The sequence below is a fragment of the Trichechus manatus genome, unplaced genomic scaffold, assembly GCF_000243295.1.
Source record: "Trichechus manatus latirostris isolate Lorelei unplaced genomic scaffold, TriManLat1.0 scaffold00032, whole genome shotgun sequence".
Classification (NCBI taxonomy): Eukaryota; Metazoa; Chordata; class Mammalia; order Sirenia; family Trichechidae; genus Trichechus; species Trichechus manatus.
The window spans coordinates 5190244-5208914 of NW_004443968.1; the positions used below are offsets into that span (position 1 = coordinate 5190244).

General features: G+C 35.5%; 1 protein-coding gene across 1 annotated transcript in view; it reads right to left on the reverse strand.

The window, feature by feature from the left end:
* Nucleotides 1-2334: 2334 nt before the first annotated feature.
* The window catches only part of MBLAC2 (metallo-beta-lactamase domain containing 2), a 47726-nt gene continuing 31389 nt past the window's right edge, over nucleotides 2335-18671 (reverse strand). The window contains exon 2 of the mRNA XM_004375021.2: nucleotides 2335-5694. Within this exon, the coding sequence (XP_004375078.1) occupies nucleotides 5309-5694 (386 nt within the window). The 3' untranslated portion in view covers nucleotides 2335-5308. The remainder of the gene's footprint in view (nucleotides 5695-18671) is intronic.

An 18671-nucleotide genomic window follows, 5' to 3' on the forward strand; every position in this document is an offset into this window, starting at 1 on the left:
CCTCTGTTTTCAAAATAGTACTCCCACGCTTAACAAAGTCTGGGTTTCCCCATATAGAGATCTTCTGTTTTACCCTTTCTACATAATAATCCTCTAATAAGGAGCAGATCCCAGTTTTGTGAGGCTTAGGCAATTTTGGGGATTTCTTTGAAAGAAAGAATAAGAACAAATTACTTTTGCAAATAATAAGACCATTTGAGCACGTTGCTTAGGCCACTCCCAGGGCATTGGAATGTTACCAGGTGGAAACAAGTTTTGCTCACCATGACTAGAATCGGCCAGTAAACGAGAAACCGAGGTGGGAGAGTGTAAAGGTGCCTTTATTTCCTCAAGCAAGGATGGAAGCAATCCGGCCTGTTGCCGCCCTGACTGCTTGGAGAGGGCAAGGGGAAAAGAAGTTACTTTTAAGGGGTTTACGAGTAGGCAGTTCATACCAGTTATGTCAGCAACATTCTTAATCATACCACGCACGCGCCAGGAGTTTCACGGGACAGGCCAAGCAAAGGAACTGCAATTCTGATTCAGATTGTGAGGCCGGCCAGCAACGGAACCGGAAATGGCCAGGCCAGCCAAGCAAACTGCAATGGAATTTTCTGCAGCCTGGGAACCTGTATTAGAAAAGGACCTGTGCAAGTGCAGGCCCTTGAAACTAAAGACTGCTTAATTTTGTAGGAAATCCAGTTTAGCCTCCAGTCTTCCCTGAGGTGGATGGGTGAAATGGCTTAGTTGTGTAGAATTAGCAGGAGCGGAGTACCCAATCCAGATCATCTGTAGTGAACAATTTCACATTTTTTCCCCACATCAGTGATTCTGCTTCTAAGTATGGCTGGCATCTGTCTGTCTCCCAACCCCACAGCAGGTTACTACAGAATCAAAGTCTCTTTTCAATTTACAATACCTGACAGGGACGGATTACCCAGTAAGCAAGGTAAGCACGGGTTTACTTGTGTGTTTACTTACTAATGTGTAGTGCACACTTTCATGTTTTTACAAACGTGAAATCGTGCACTATAGTAAGCACAAGTAAAACATGGGAAATTGCATACTACAGATTAGTAAACTCAAGTAAAACGTGAAATTGTGCACTACAGATGAGTAAGTAAGCACAAGCCCGTGTTTACCTTGTTTACTGAGTAATCCGCCCATGAGAGTTAGGGAGGGATTTGGTGGTCTAAATCTCAAACAGAATGTGAATCAAAAAGACCTTTACCACACTCTTAGAGACACCTGATAGTGTCAATTCCTGAGCCTATTAAGGGTTTTTAAGCTGTAAAAAGATTCCTTCTTGGCTTTCTCCATTTTTGGCCTAGTTTTCAGCTTTCTTAGATATACCAGCTCAGTTTTCATTTATCCATCAGCTTTTCAGCATTCCCAAATACAATGCTGTCGTCTCTTTTACCATTCTTCTTATAGAGTTTATGCATTTTAAAAAAAAACCTCTTCCCCTTTCATTTTAAGTTTCAGAAAGGAGTAGAGATGTGCCCAACCTGTTATTCTTAACCCAAAGTCAGAATGTACCAAATCACACTTCAAAACTGCCCCCCAAAATGCCTGGACCACTTTACATTCCTAGCAGCACAGCATGAAAATATCCATTACCACGTACCCTTGCCAAGCTCTATTCTCAAAATTTCCCAGTCAGGTTAGTGTAAACTATCTCATTATTTTAATTTGTATTTCCCTAATTACTAGTGAGGCTCAGCCTTATTTTATATGTTTACTGGCTGTTTGTGTTTCCTTTTCTATGAATGTGTTCATATAATTTACCCATTTGACTAATAGGAAGTTTACATTTTTCTAAACAACTTATAGATGTTCTTTGTATTTGCTAAAATTTTTTTTCTGTTACATAAGTTGTGAATTTTTTTTTTTCTAACCTCTGTTTTATAAACATTTTTATGGCATCTAGTTGTACAGACATTTTAAATTTTGATGTACTTTTGCTTTTTGTTTCTTTTTTTTGCAGATCGTCCTATCTTAAGGTCTTAAAAATGATCACTTAAATTTTCTTCTAATACATGTGTGGTTTTGTTTTTCAAACTTAGGTCTTAAATCCATTTGGAATTTATTTTTTATGATGGCAGGGACCTTTTTTCTTCCCATATTAACAACTGGAACATTTACTGCATACCTCATCTTTTACTCGTTGGTTTGAAATGCCATATTTATTAAATACTAAAGGCTTATATGGGTATTTTTCTGTTTCAGGATCTTCTATTCTTTCCATTGATTTGACATCTTATTTATCACAAGCTTTTCAAAACTGTACTTCATACAGCAAATGTTGTAAGAAATTGAATGGAAATTTGCTAACTTTATTAAAAAAAAATTATAGACTCAAATAAAATGTCCACTTTAATATTTATTACACAAATGTTTACTTACAGTTACCAGAAAATTATAGAAGGACAATTTGTGCGTGTTTCATTCATATTACTATCCACATAAGAACAAATATACATTAACATTTATTCAACTCTATCAGGATAACACACAAAGTTTTTGTTTGTTTTAGACTTTCCAGTTTAAAAGAAACATCAAATAAGGAAGAAGAATTTCCAAAGATTTAATACTAACAATACAAATAATTATTTCTAAATGTCTTACATTTTGACAACTTTGAATTATACTTACATGTTAATATTCCCCCAAATCATATATTATAAAAAGGGTCACTGTCAGGGTGAAAATATATTTTTTAAACACTTTTTAAAATATGCTATTATATATGTTTTAACATGTGATTTATTCTTGGCACATGTGGCATCTTGGAAAGTAAAAATACACTTTGCCAATTTTATGCTATTGTGCAGATATAACAGAAAAACCACAGTTCGGGAGGCAGACAAACCTGTGTTCAAATACCAGCTTCGTGCCCAAAGTTGTGTCAGCTTTGTCAATTATATATCTGGCTGGGGCCAGGATCAAACAATGCACATTAAAAATGCCTAGCATGTGCACTCAATGAATGATAGATTCTTTCCCCAATTTATTCATTTTGAAGCATAGCAAAATATCAGTCTTATGTTATGGTACGATTTGAAAAGGTAAAAAAAAAAATCAGGAAATTAAAATATAAAATCAATGTGTTTTGAAGAATTGCACTTTTAGTAAATAAGGAAATCCTTCAGCAGGCTTAAATATTTCCTAATGAAACTTAGTGCCTACTATACCCTAATTTAAAAAAAAAAGTCCTATAGTATGATAAAATGGTCAATGATTAAGGACTTTTGGTTTTCTTTTGTGCTACTGATATAAAAATAATGGCTATATTTAAGGCTTATTAAGTGATTGTAGTTGCCCTGAACCAAAACTATATTCTTGATGTTGCATCATCAGTTGAAAGAGATCTACTGCCTTGAATGACCATCATAGAGAAACTCCCATGATATTCTGCACTTAAGCAAATCATGGCCTCCTTTCTGATTCTAAGTCAAGGCTCATTTGGTGGTATGTGGCAGTACAGCTCATCTCTCATTAAGGATGATTTATATACACAATCACAACCCCATCTTTTTCATGCTAAATACATGGTGCTTGGAAGATACGGGGTTCCTGGAAATTCAACTGTCACAGGAATAGTCTACTCTAGACAGCAATGCTTATTTACATCCATATTCTCAGCTCTTTTTGTTTCCTACCCCGACCACTAACAAATCAACCTTCCAAAAAACCCCTCCTCTAGGAACCTTTTCCTCTCAACCTTCGAAGCCCTCCATTTATATCCCTTACATTCATGTATACTTGACATTAACTTCAACTTCTATATATTACTATTACTCATGTTTTATGTTTGCCTTCAACCTCCAGCTAAAATGTAGTCTATTTTACTTTTTAACCTTCCACAGTGTTTAGCACAGTGCTGTGCATATATGTGTATGACTCTGTGTGTATATATATGTATGTGGTGTGCGTGTGTGTGTACTGAATGAATACAAAACTAAAAAACCTGAGTGGCTGTAGGGTAGAAAAAAATTTCAATTCTTCAGAAATCAAAATTGCTGGAATCTCTTAATTATTAAAAAAACTGACTTCTAAAACTGTATCGGTGTGGTTTTAGGCATGTCAATAATAAAAAGGCAGTGGAAAAAAAAGTTTAAAAAACCTTTATGAAATATTCCAAAAGGATTTTAATAAATTATTGTTAAGAGCACCAAACCAAAACATTTTACTAAATAGTGGTATAACCTTTCCTATGACTTTACAAATGTAGACTTCTTTTCATTCCACACAAAGAATACTGAACAAGAAATAAGTGTTGTGGATCAGGATAAAAAAGGCAATTCAGTCTGTCAACATCTAATGCACATTTTGTAATTAATTTGAAAAGCCTTCTGTGGTACATATGCATGTCATGTTAACTAAAAGAACGGGTTGTATCAAAATACTGTAGGTTGCTATAGTTGTTTTGATACTATCAAATATGACACATATACTGAAGTTGCTATTTAACAAGAAAAATTTTGTTCAGAATAGCTGTTAATACTAAAATAGGATATAATAAAAAATTATTCTCAATGTGTATATTTTCAAGTTTGCCTGACAGTGTCCTTTTGAGAAATCTTACAATTTTAGTTAGATTACAGACATTTAAATTTCACTTTTATGACTGAAAATACTACACTGCATAATAACAAACAACAATATATATAGTAGCTTTTTACTGAAGCACTTCTGCAGTTCATATTTAAAGCTTTGCAATAAAACAAAAATTGTACTTTTCATAAAATGACACAACATGTAATGTATGCTATAATTACATAAAGAATAAATAAATGAAATGAGGCATAAAAAATTCAGGCCCATAAAAATGGAATATTTTAGCTGTCCTTCTAAATGCTAGTTTATATGTTTGTATTGAGTTCAGATGTATTTTAAATCCAAGAACCTTTAATCTTTAAATTATATACTGAAAAAATCAAGTTTGGAATACAAACATAAAACTCTTTTTCAATATATGCCTTTTTTTTATAGGTCATCTAGGAAATAAAATTAAGACAAATGGAAAGCAAGGATAGTTCTTTCTCTTCCTGCAAAATACCACGTTGCTTCCCCATATATTTCTATGTAGTTTCTAGGGAAAACATTAAAAGGTGACAAGTTTGGCAAATTATAAGCTTATTTTAGTAATAAAGAAAGAAAACTTTAAACAAAGAATTTCCTTTTTTGGCTTATTCATTTTCAATTTTTTCTCTAATATACAGTAGTATTATAAAAGCACTTCTTGAAATGCTCACTGTTAATCATTTTAAACAGCACAAAATAATGGATTAGTATAGAATCAGTCATAACAGAGTATCAATACATACTATGGTGAGGACCTAGAATTTGTTACACGAAGGGCTAAACTTGCAAGGGATCTCATGGCAAAAGTAGAGACTTTGTGACACATACCGGCTTTTGAAATATAGTTGGAAGCCAATCGAAAAAGCCTCTCAGCTCCAAAGGTATTGAAGTGCCCAGGAAGCACCTTCTCTACCAGACCTCTGTCCACTAATTCTATCAGCCGTTCACAGGTTCCAACATAGTCACTTATCCTGCTGTATGGGAGCCAGTCAATCAGTGATCCATCATACAGGACGTCTCCACTGAAGAGAATCTTTCGGTCTTTGTCATGTAAGCAAATACTGCCTCTGGAGTGTCCAGGCATATGCATAACAGTCAGCTGTCTGTCACCAAGGTTGATCACATCCCCTATAAATGGAAACAGAGTATACAGATAAACATATTGCATATGTTACTCATTTAAGGAATAGAAGAACACTAAATGGTTTCAAAGAGGTTGGGACAGATGACACATATTTTACTTGATATTTCATCATATTTCTTAATGATGGTTTTAAAATAAGTTGACTATAAATCATTTCTATTGTTTGCTAGACCAGTGTCTGGCAAAATGAGTAACATGTAACACTAGTTCTGTAGGTTGTTATGATATGTAAAAGAAAAGAAGATTCTGTGGTCAAATAATTTGGGGAAACTTCAAAGAAAATTAAATAGCTTTCTTTACTGTAAAACTTCTTAAAGATATTAATATGCTAATGTACACTGAGGACATATAAGAGGTAGGTACAGTTTTAGAATTTTGCAAACTTAATTGACCACCAAACTTCCATTTTTCAGAATATTCCAGTATCCTGTTGAAACAATTTATGAATGCAACTCTAGTGAAGAGTATTCTATTTTTGGTCCTGTGTCACTCTGTGGGAATTGGGCTTGAGGACTCAGTGCAAATTGATGCTGTGGCTACTGTTATTGGGTAATAAACTGTCCTTTGTCTCTGACCCAGTCCCCTCATGTCTTCTGTCAGAATACTTTAAACTGTGGCAGGCTAACTTGCTAGTTCTCAAGTAGGGTAAAATCTTCTCTTCACAGTTCTTGATCTCCATTGCCTTCAAGTCGATTTTGACTTATGGTGACCCTATAGGACATAGTAGAATTGCTCCATAGGGTTTCCTAGGCTGTAATCTTTATGGAAGCAGACTACCATATCTTTCTCCCATGGAGTGGCTGGTGGATTCGAACCAGTAACCTTTCGGTTAGCAGCCAAGTGCTTAACCAGGACCCCTTTTACAGTTCTTGATAGTGGGGAGAAAATAGAGCTATACGGGTGCAAAACTGCTGTTTTACTGGATTTAAATCAGTACTAACTTGAAGTAAATTGTGGTAAGTTAAAGTTCCATATTGTAATCTCTAGTACAAACACATACACACACACAGAAAAATGGTATAATAATCATGATTTGTTGAACATAAAAGAGGACGTAAAGGAAAAACAGGGACCAAAAGAAAAAAAGACATACAGAAATAAATATCAAAATGAAAGCCCTAACTAAATCCAACTATATCAATAATTACTTTAAATATGAATGGACTAAACTCTCCAATCAAAGGCAGACATTGTCAGACTGGATTAAAAAAAGCAAGACTATACGTAGTCAACTACAAGTAGTCTACCAGAAAGGGACTATAAGAAAAACAAAAGTCGGTTGAAAAAGTTATACCATATAAATATTAATCATAAGAGAACTAGATTGACTATATTAATATCAGATAAAATAGATTTTAGGCATGGAATATTACTAAATAAAAGAGGTATGTTTTATAAGGCAATATAATAGGCTAATACATTTAAGAAAATGTAAAAATTATAAATGTATGTGCACCTAAAACAGAGACCAGAATGCTTGAAGCAAAAACTGGCAGAATTGAAATAAGAATAAAGAATTATGATTAAAGATTTCAGTATTTCTTAGTAATTGATAAAACAAGTAAACAGAAAACAGTAATGATACAGAAGACCTGAACAACTCTATCAACTTGACTTAACATATATTGAATGCTTTACTCAAAAATAGCAGAGTACATTTTTTTCTTTGCACATGGAATATTCACCAGGATAGACTATATGCCAGGCCATAAAGAAAGTCTTAATAAAATTAAAACAGATAAATCATACAAAGTGTGTTTTCTTGTGATGACATAATTTAATTAGAAATAAAAAATAAATATGAGAAATCCTCAAATATATGCAAAGTAAACAACACATTTCTACATAACTCATGGATCAAAGAAGAAATCATAAGGTGAATTAGGAAACATCTTGAATTGAACTGAATGAAAATGAAAACAAAACATCAAAATTTGTGAAATGTAGCTGAACAAGTGCTTAGAAGACAATTTATTGCTTTAAAAGCTTATCCATAAAGGATTAAATGTTTAAAATTAATGATCAAAGTTACTTACAGGAATTAGAAAAAGAAAGGCAAATCAAACACAAAAATAAGTATTAAGAAAAAATGATAAAGACCAGAGTGAAAATAAATGAAATAAGAAACAAAAGTCAATAGAGAAATAAATGAAACCAACAACTGGTGCTTTGAAAACAGCAACAAATTGATACATCTTTATCTAGACAAATTAAGAAAAAATCAGAGAAGACAAAATACTCCAAAATCAGGAATGAAAGAGACAGACCCTAAAGAAATTAAAAGGAGCATAAGAAAATATTATGAACAACTTTAAGCCAACAAATTTGATGACTTAGGTAAAATAGGCAAATTCTTAGAAAGAGATAAACTATGAAAATTGATCCCAGAAGAAACAGAAAATCTAAATAGATCTATATCAAATAAAGAAATGGATTTAATAATTTAGAATCTTTACACAAAGAAAAGTCTAAGTTCAATGATAGCTTCATTGGTGAATTTCTATCATATATTTAAGAAAAGGATAATATTAATTCTATATAAAGACTTTCAAAAAACAAAGGAGAAGGGAAAACTTTCCTTCTCAATTTTATCAGGCCAATATTATGTTGATAACAAAGCCAGACAAAGATAACATAAGAAAAATACAGACCAATATCCTTAATGAATATAGTCTCAAAATCCTTACCAAAATATTGGCAAACTGAATCCAGCAGCTCATAACAAGATAACCAAGTGAGTTTTATCCTAGGAATACAAGTTTGGCTTAACTTCTGAAAATTAATGTAATATACCATATTAGTAAAATAAAGGAGAAAAGCCACATGACAATCTCAACAGAGGCAGAAAGAACATTTAACAAAATCAAATCTTCATTCATGATAAAACTTTCAGCAAACTAGGAATAAAACGGAAAGTCCTAAACTTGATAACGGGCATCTACAAAAAACATCTTACTGAATAGAAAGACTGAATGCTTTCCATCTAAGATCAGGAACAAGGCAAGGATATCTGTTCTTATCACTTCTATTAACCATTGTATGAAAGGTCTTAGTCAATGCAATCAGCCAAGAAAAAGAAAGCAACATCATACAGGTCAGAAAATAAAAAGTAAATCTGTCTGTATTCATGAACAACATGATACTATATGAAGAAAATCCAACAAAATCTAGCAAACTAAAACTAAAGCAAGTTTAGTAATGTTGCAGGATACAGGATCGACATGCAGTAATCAATTGTATTTCTATATCTAGCAATGAATTATCAGCAAGATTTAAAAAAAAAAATTCCATTCACAGCAGCATCAAAAACAATAAAATACTCAGGAATCAATTTAACAAATACATCCATATACTGTCTACTGAAAACTACAAAAACACTGTTGAGAGAAATTAAAGAAGAGATATGCAATGTTCATTGATGGAAAAATTCAATTTTGTTAAAATGATAATGTTATGGACTGAACTATGTCCTTGAAAAATATGTGTTGTAAATCCTAACCTCTATGCCTCTGGTTATAATCCCATTTGGGAATACGTTGTCTTTTTTATGTTAATGAGGCAGGATTAGTGTAGGGTGCTCTTGAGTCAATCCCTTACAAAATATAAAAAGAGCAGATTAAGCAAACCAAGATGGGGAAAGATAGATGCCATGACACATGGAGATCTCCATGGAACCAGGACACAGAGGCTGAAGAGACAATGAACTTCCCCCAGAGCCGACAAAGAGAGAAGCCTTCCCCTAGAGCTGGCACCCTGAATTCTGACTTTTAGCTTCCTAAACTGTGAGAAAATAAATTTGTTTGTTAATCCTCTCCACTTGTAGTATTACTACAGCAGCACTAGATAACTAAGACAGATAATTTACCCCATTTTTTTCTATAGCAACACCGTACAATAGAATATTCTGCAATGATTTAAATGGTCTGTATCAATACTGTATAATACAGTAGTCAAAGTGACATGTGGCTAGTAAGCACTTGAAATGAGTCTAGTGCAACCGAGGGACTAAATTTTTAATATTAATTAATTTAAATTGCCACACGTGGCTAGTGGCTACGGTATTGCTTAATGCAGTTCTATAGATTCAATACAAATCTCAATCAAAATCTCAAGATGCTTTTTTGTAGCAATTGAAAATCTGACTCTAAAATTTATACAGAAACGCAAAAGACCTAGAATAGCCAAAGGAATTTTGAAAAAGAGGAACCAAGCTAGAGGACTTACACTACCTGGTTTTAATCCTTATGATAGAGCTATAGTAATCAAGACAGTGTGGGACTGGTGAAAAGACAGGCATATAATCAATGAAGAGACTAGACAGTCCAGAAATAGATGTTCACATATATGGTCAAAGGAATTTTTACAAAGGTGCCAATGAAGGTAATTCAATGGTAAAGGATAGCCTTTTCAACAAACTGAGCCTGAACACTTTAGATTTTCATCCATAGGCAAAAACAAAAAAAATTCCTTCAACCCTTACCTTGCAATATTGATAAAAATGAACTCAAAATGGATCATAGACCTAAATGTGAGAGCTAAAATTATAAAACTTCTAGAAAAAATATAGGGAGAAAATCTTTGTGATCTTGGGTTAGACAGAGTTCTTAGATATGACACAAAAAGCATAAAATATAAGGGAAAAATGACTAGATTTCATCCAAATTAAAACCTTTCATGTTCAAAAGTTGCAATTAAAAAAATGAAAAGGAAAGCCACACTGGGAGAAAATATATGCAAAACATATATCTATTAAAGGACTTATATCCAGAATATACTAATAACTCTAAAAACCAATAAAACAAGAAAAATAACCCATTTAAAAACAGACAGCATCAACAGATGACTGGATAAAGGCAATGTGGTACATTCTTATAATGGAATATTTATTAATTTATAAGAAGAAATGAAATTCTGATACATCCTATGACATGGATGAACCCTGAAAACACTATACTGAGTAAAGTAAGTCAGACAAAAAAGGACAAATAGTGTATGATCCCACTTATATGAAATATCTATAATAGGCAAATGCATAGATATAAAAGTTTACTAGTGGTTACCATAGTCTGGGGGAGGGGAGAATGGTGAGTTATTGCTGAAAGTGTACTGAGTTTCTATTTGCAATGATGAAAAAGTTTTGGAAATAGTGGAGATGGTTGTACAACATAGTGAATTGTATCACTGAATTGTATAATTAAAAGAGATTAAAATGGCAATGTTTTGATATATTTTATATATCTATTTTACTACAATAAAAATTTTAAACTGTAAAAAAATGGACAAAAGATTTTAATAGACCTTTTAACACAGAAGATGTATGAATGGCAAATAAGTATTTGACAAGATGTTCAACATCATTGTCATTAGGGAAATGTGAATTAAACAACTACATACCCACTAAAAAAAAAAACCAAATCCATTGCCATCGAGTTGATTCCGACTCATAGCGACCCTAAAGCCACCAGGATGGCTAAAATCAAAAGGATTGACAAAACCAAGTATTGACAAAGATGTGGAGAAACTGATCTCTTTATGCATTGCAGTTGGGAATGTAAAATTATATAACCATTGTAATGGTTAATTTTGTGTCAGCTTGGCTAGGCTATGGTACCTAGTTGTTTCGTTGGACCTCAACCAGTGACTTGAAGGAAGGCCTTAAGAGCAAAACTTGAGGTTTCCAGAGGAGGAAGGATTCTGTTGCCAGACTATAGGTAGACATCCTGCCAGAATTTCGTTCTCTCTCCCAATCCCTGATCTACCAATTTGGGAACAAGACTACTGGAATTTCCAGCCTATCACCTAACCTATGGGTTTTGGACTTGCCAGTCCTCACAATTGTGTGAGCCAATTCCTCAAAAAATCTGTCTCTCTCTGTTATATGTTTTACTGTTCTGTTTCTCTAGAGAGCTCTAAGGCAACCACTTTCTACAATAGTTCGGTACTATCTTTAAAAGTTAACACATACTTATCATATGACCCAGGAATTCAATTCCTAGGTATCTACCCAAGAAAAAGGAAAATACACATCCACACAAAGACTTGTATGCAAATGTTCATTACTGAAAACAGTCCCAAACTACTCTGCCAAAGCTTGGCTTAGGTTCCAGGTAAGATTAAAGTTAATAATATGCTCTGTAAAAGGATACTTTCTTTTCTTATAGTCTTTAGGCTCCATCAATTTCCTAATGGTCTTTTTTTAAATACACTGAGTTGCCAATTATTTGCTTTTGAACTGACATTTGTATCATTATCTGTACCACTTTTACTTTTTTCCACTTTTAGCTGATCGTTCTCTACAACAGTGCTACTCAAAGTGTGACCTGAGGACAAGGAGACCAGCAGCAGCAGCAGCTTTCCAGGTGTTTTTTACACAGGCTATAGTAGAAAGGAGCCCTGGTGGTGCACTAGTTAAACGCTCGGATTCCAACGAAAGATTGGTGCTTCAAATCCACTAATGGCTCCATGGGAGAAAAGACTGGCAATCTGCTCCCATAAAGATTTACAGCCTAGGAAACCCTAGGGGGTAATTCTACTCTGTTATATAGCGTAGCTATGAGTCGGAATTGACTTGAGGGCACACAACAACATAGTTTAAGAACCACGCTAAATCCAGTTTTCCAGAATTTGCCTGATGGTAAGAATCATCTACAATGCTTGTTAAATATACACGATCCTGTGCCCAGTCTAGATTTTCTCAGTTTCCAGGAAACAGGCCCTAGAATATGTATGCTGAACAAAGAACCAAGGTAATTCTCATTATCAGGCAAGTTACCAATAGTTCTCAGGCCTTGGCATGAATAAGAATTAATTACCTGTAGGGCTTGTTGAAATAGACTGGGAGACTTCCATTTTCACTCTAACGTGCAAAAAAGCTTGGCAGTCCTCACTCCCACTGTCACAACAAGACAAAAGCTGAATAAATGAAAATCAACAACTCTGCTTAGATTGACCAGAGAATTGAAGTCATGGGGCAAACTGCTGCCCTGAAAACTGGAGAAACACACATGTACAGATAATCACAGCTTACTGAGAACAGAAACCATCACTGGAGCCAGCAACTGGTAGGGACACTTAATTAGTAATTACTAATTGCTGGAGGCTGAGTGTAGACTTGCTTGAGAGATAAAGAAAAACCTGGGGGCCCAGTCTTAGAGGAGCCCCCACATTCATGAGTTTTATCTCCAGGAGCCTGAACAGGTTCTCATGATGAAGGCTGTAGAAAATCCCCTCATGCCAACAGATGAATGGATAAACAAAATGTGGTACATACACACAATGGACTACTATGCAGCCATAAAGAAAATTGATGAATTCTCAAAACATCTTATAACATGGATGAATCTGGAGGGCATTATGCTAAGTGAAGTAAGTCAATCACAAAAGGACAAATATTGTATGACTCCACTTTTATAAAACGACAAGAATAGGTATACAGAAATCAACAATCACTGCTGGTTACCAGGGATGGGAAGTGGAGGGAGGGGGAACTACTCTCTAGATAGTAGAACTTGTTATTTTTGGTGATGGGAAAGGCAATACCAAATGTGGGTGAAGTATGCACACTTGAACAAGGTAAATGATGTCACTAAAAACTACACAAGAATAAGGGACGTTTTTGGTAAATGCTGTAACATACATTTTGCAACAACAGCAAAAACAATAAAAAATATGTCTGTGGTTACATAAGTAGGTATGTATGCATATATGTGTATAGGTAGATATATGTGTGTATAGATGTGTGCATGTATAGGTGTATCTGTAGGTACATGTATGTATGTGCTGCATATATAGTCATACATGTAATAAAGCACATGTCGGCACAGATATGGATATTTCTTAGACATAACCAAACACCTCGCAGGATTGGTTTTCTGGGTGTGAAGGCCTAAGACCATAGTCTCATGAGATAACTCGGTCAAGCAGCATAATGTAGTTCATAAAGTTTATGTTCTACATCCTAGTTTGGTGAGTAGCACCTGGGGTCTTAAAAGCTTGCGATTGGCCACCTAAGAAACAACTATTGGTCTCTACTCATCTGGAGCAAAAGAAAAAGGAAACCAAAGACTCAAAAAAGAAACTAGTCTACAGGACTAACAGTCTACATGAACCACAGCCTCATGTACCCTGAGACCAGAAGAACTAGTTGTAGATTCCAACTCATAGTGACCCTATAGGACAGAACAGAACTGCCCCATGGGGTTTCCAGGGAGCCGCTAGTGGATTCAAACTGCTGGCCTTGTGGTTGGCAGCTGAGCTCTTAACCACTGTGCCACCAGGGCTCCATGAAGCATATAAGTATATATATATTGAGAGATTTACATCAAGGAAATGGCTCTTGTGGTTATAGAGGTTGGAAAGTCCCAAGTCCATGGGTCAGGCTGGAGGCTTCTCCTGATTCACATAGCTATAAGGGCTGGTGAACTCAAGATCAGCAGGTTAGACAGCAGGCCTCTTGCTCGCAGGCTGCACAGGCTGATGAATCCCAAGATCGGCAGGTAAGCTGCTAGTTCAAGTCCCAAGAACCAGAGGTCAGATGAACAGGAGTCAGCTGCAGGATCCAGAGCAAGCAAAAGCCAACAAGCTTTGTCAGCAAGTCCACCTATTTTGGATTCAGGCCACACCTCCAAGGAAAATCCCTTTCAACTGACTGGCTGCTCATAACATATCTCATCATGGAGGTGATTACCTCATTACATAGGTACCAAACTACATCATAAATGCCAAATCACTTGGCTCAGCCAAGTTGACACACAGCCTTAACCATCACAGTCCACCCCTTGTCAACTTGACACTCATACACATCTCTAAATAAAGACAATTATAAAGTTATACTTGCGCCTAACATGATACAACTAACACGTGTACAACCGAAAAATGCACTAGCCCTGCTTACGTCTTATATAAGTGAAAAAAACAAAAATTTTTGATGCACACATATAAGGAAAAAATATTCATAACAACTACAGTCCTCATTTCTATAACTGGTCATGTGGTTGTAGCCGGTGTTTAGAACTACTTTCTTCTACCACGCATTCTGTATTCCCTTTGCCCTCAGCAAGCACCTCAGCTAGTCATGGTTCTTTCCCTCATGGGGTGACCTAAACCTAAATTGTTAAATGGCAACTTAATTTTCTGTGTAAACTTTTCCCAAAAACACAATAAAATATTATTTTTAAAAAAGACAATCCCCTCTATGAGCATGGAAGGGTAAAAGTAATCACTTTGAAATGTGCCCAGAGTATTCTGTTCTCCCTAGTAGGGCCCATTCTCAGGGAAAACTACTTTGGCAGAGTCTTATCTGACCTAGAGGAACAGCAAATGGGCAGCTTGAGCCCCCTCTATCTCACATTACCCATAGCCATCGAGTAGATTCCAACTCATAGCGACCCTGTAGGACAGAGTAAAACTGCCCCATAGGGCTTCCAAGGCTGTAATCTTTACAGAGAAGACCACTACATCTTTGTCCCATGGAGCGGCTGGTGGGTTTGAATTGCTGACCTTTTGGTTAGTAACCAAGCACTTAACCACTGCACTACCAAGGCTCCTATGTCTCACACTGGGCAGGGGGAAGGCTAATAAAATCTTCTGAAGGTTGCAGCCAAGGTACTCTGATGCACTAAAAGAGAGTGAAATTTTATGATAAGATTATAGAATGCTTCACCTCCCCAATACCTTACTACCAACCACATCAACAGGGCTCCAGTATAGTAACAGTGGATTACAACTGAAAGAGCTGCAAGACACAGACACTATCTAAAAAGGAGCTTCTTGGCAAACCCAAGGACCAGAGAGGAGACAAAAACAATGACACTAGAGGACAACTGAAGCCTCTGATACCTACAACATACATTAAATACAGCCTAACATCTAGTCAGATAAACATAAAATTCACACTAAAGTATTATTGACCTCAGTTCCTATTACCTGATACATCACATCCAGCTTTCAACAAAAAATTACAATGCATGCTAAAAGAAAAAAAAAATCAGCTTGAAGAGATAAAGTGAGTATTAGGACCAAACAGAGATACGGCAGAGATTTTGGAATTATCAGACCAGGAATCTAAAATAATTATGATTAATATGCCAAAGGCCTAATGGAAAAAGTCAATTTAACATGAAAAAAGAGATGAGTGATGTAAGCAGAGAGATGGAAACTCTAAACACTAAAACTGGAATGAAAAATGCCTTTGATGGGCTCATCAGTGAATAGGACACAGCCAAGGAAAGACTCAGAGCTTGAAGATATGTCAAGAGATACTTCCTATTCTGAAGTGGTAAAAAATAAAAAGAATGAAAAAACCAGAACAGAATATCCAAAAACCGGGGATAATTACAAAATATATAACAAACATATAAAAGGACTACCAGAAGAATAAGAAAGAACAAAGCAGAAGAAATACTGGCTGAAAATTTTCCAGAATTGTTGGCAGACACCAAACCACAGATCCAGGAAGCTCAGAGAACATCAAGAAGGGTAAATACCCAAATGTCTATAACTAGGCATACTCAAAAGACAGAAAAATAAAAGACAATGGAGAAAATCTTGAAAGAAGCTAGAGAATAAAACATCTTCCTCCCACAGAAGAACATAGATAAAAATTACACTGGACTTCTCTTCAGAAACCACGCAAGCAAGAAGGGACTGCGTTGTAATATTGGAAGTGTTACTACGTGGGTGAAAAGAAAAAAAAACAAGTAATAACAAAAAACCAACCTAGCATTTTGTATTTGGAGACATTCTTCTTCAAAAGTGAAGCAAAAATAAAGATTTTCTCAGACAAATAAAAATTGAAGCAATTTTTTGCCAGTAGACCTGCCTCGCAAGAAATGTTAAAAAGAAACTCTTCAGAGAGAATGAAAATAATATAGGTCAGATACTTGGATCTATATAAAGAAAGAGCATTAGAAAAGGAATAAATGAAGCTAATATAAAATATTTTATTTTCTTATTCTTAGTTGATCTAGTACATTAAATGTCTTTACAGTATAACAGCAACAATATAGTGGGTGTTTATAGTTTATATATAAGTGAAATGAATTACAGCAATGTTCTAAGGGACAGGAGGAAGGAATTGGGTATACTCTGTTACAAGGTACCTGCACTACCCATGAAGTTGTGTAATGGTCTTTGAAACTGAAATGAGATTAGATGTAAATGTATATTGTAAACTCTAGTGTAACCACTAAAATTTTTTAAAAAGAATTATAAAGGATATACTATAAAAATGGAATTACATAAAATGATCTATCAAAAACAGAAAAGGCAAAAAAGAGGTGTCTTAGTTATCTAGTGCTGCTCTAACAGGAATACACAAGTGGATGGCTTTAACCAATAGAAATTTATTTTCTCACAGTCTAGTAGGCTAGAAGTCCAAATTCAGGGTGTCAGCGCCAGGGAAGGCTTTCTCTCTCTGTCGGCTCTGGAGGAAGGCCGTAGTTGTCATCAGTCTTCCCCTGGACTAGAAGCTTCTCTGCACAGGAACCTCGGGTCCAAAGGATGCGCTCTGCTCCCAGTGCTTCTTTCTTGGTGGTATGAGGTCCCCCCTTCTTTGCTTGCTTCCCTTTCCTTTTATCTCTCATAAGGTAAAACGTGGTGCAGGCCACACCCTCGGGAAACTCCCTTTACATTGGATCAGGGATGTGACCTGGGTAAGGGTGGTGTTACAATCCCACCCTAATCCTCTTTAATCTAAAATTACAATCACAAAATGGAGGCCAACCACACAATTCTGGGAATATTGGCCCAGCCAAATTGATACATACATTTTTGGGGGAACACAATTCAATCCATGACAGAGGGAAAGATAAAAAAGAAACAAAGGTAACAGAGAACAATTACAAACATGGTAGATATTAATCCAACTATATCAATAATCACTTTATATGTGAATGTTTTAAATATACCAATTAAAAGACAAAGACTGACAGAGTGGATAAGAAAACAAGACCCAACTGTCATGGATTGAACTGTGTCCCCCCAAAATATGTGTCAATTTGATGAGGCCATGATTTCCAGTATTGTGTGACTGTCTGCCATTCTGTCATCTGATATGATTTTCCTGTGTCTTGTAAATCCTATCTCTATGATGTTGATGAGGTGGAATTAGCAGTAGTTATGTTAATGAGGCAGGACTCAATCTACAAGGTTAGGTTGTGTCTCAAGTCAATCTCTTTTGTTACAAAAGAGAGAAGCGATCAGAGAGACAGGGGGACCTCATACCACCAAGAAACAAGAGCCAGAAGAACAGCGTGTCCTTTGGACCCAGGGTTCCTGATATGAGAAGTATCTCAACCAGGGAAGACTGCTGACAAGGACCTTCCTCCAGAGCTGACAGAGAGAGAAAACTTTCCCCTGGAGCTGGCACCTTGAATTCAGACTTCTAACCTCCTAGACTGCAAGAAAATAAATTTCTGTTTCTTAAAGCCACCCACTTGTGGAATTTCTGTCATAGCAGCACTAGATAAACAGGACAAAAACTATATGTTATCTTCAAGAAAAGCACTTTAAAAATAAACACATATAGACTAAAAGGAAGAAAAATGGAGAAAAGTATACCATGCTAACACTAATCAAAAGAAAGCTGGAGTAACTATATTAATTTCAGACAAAACAGACTTCAGAGCAAAGAAGATTATAAAGAGGGGCATTACATAATGATAAAGGGGTCAATTCTCCAAGAAAACATAACAATCCTTAATGTGTATGTACTTAACCACAGAGCATCAAAATATTCTGCTTATCCTGTCATTCGGGGATCAGGACCGCCCCGTCACGATGGCCTTGGCTTTCAAGCTTTTAAGGAACTTCGGAAAAGCATGATAGAAAATGGTTTACAATGTTCCTTTACAAAAGGGATTGTGGAAGGTTTAGGACAATGCTTTGAAATGACCCCCTGGGATTGGAATCTCCTAATGCGAACAGTTTTAACTCCTGCTCAATTTAGTGTATGGAGTCAAGA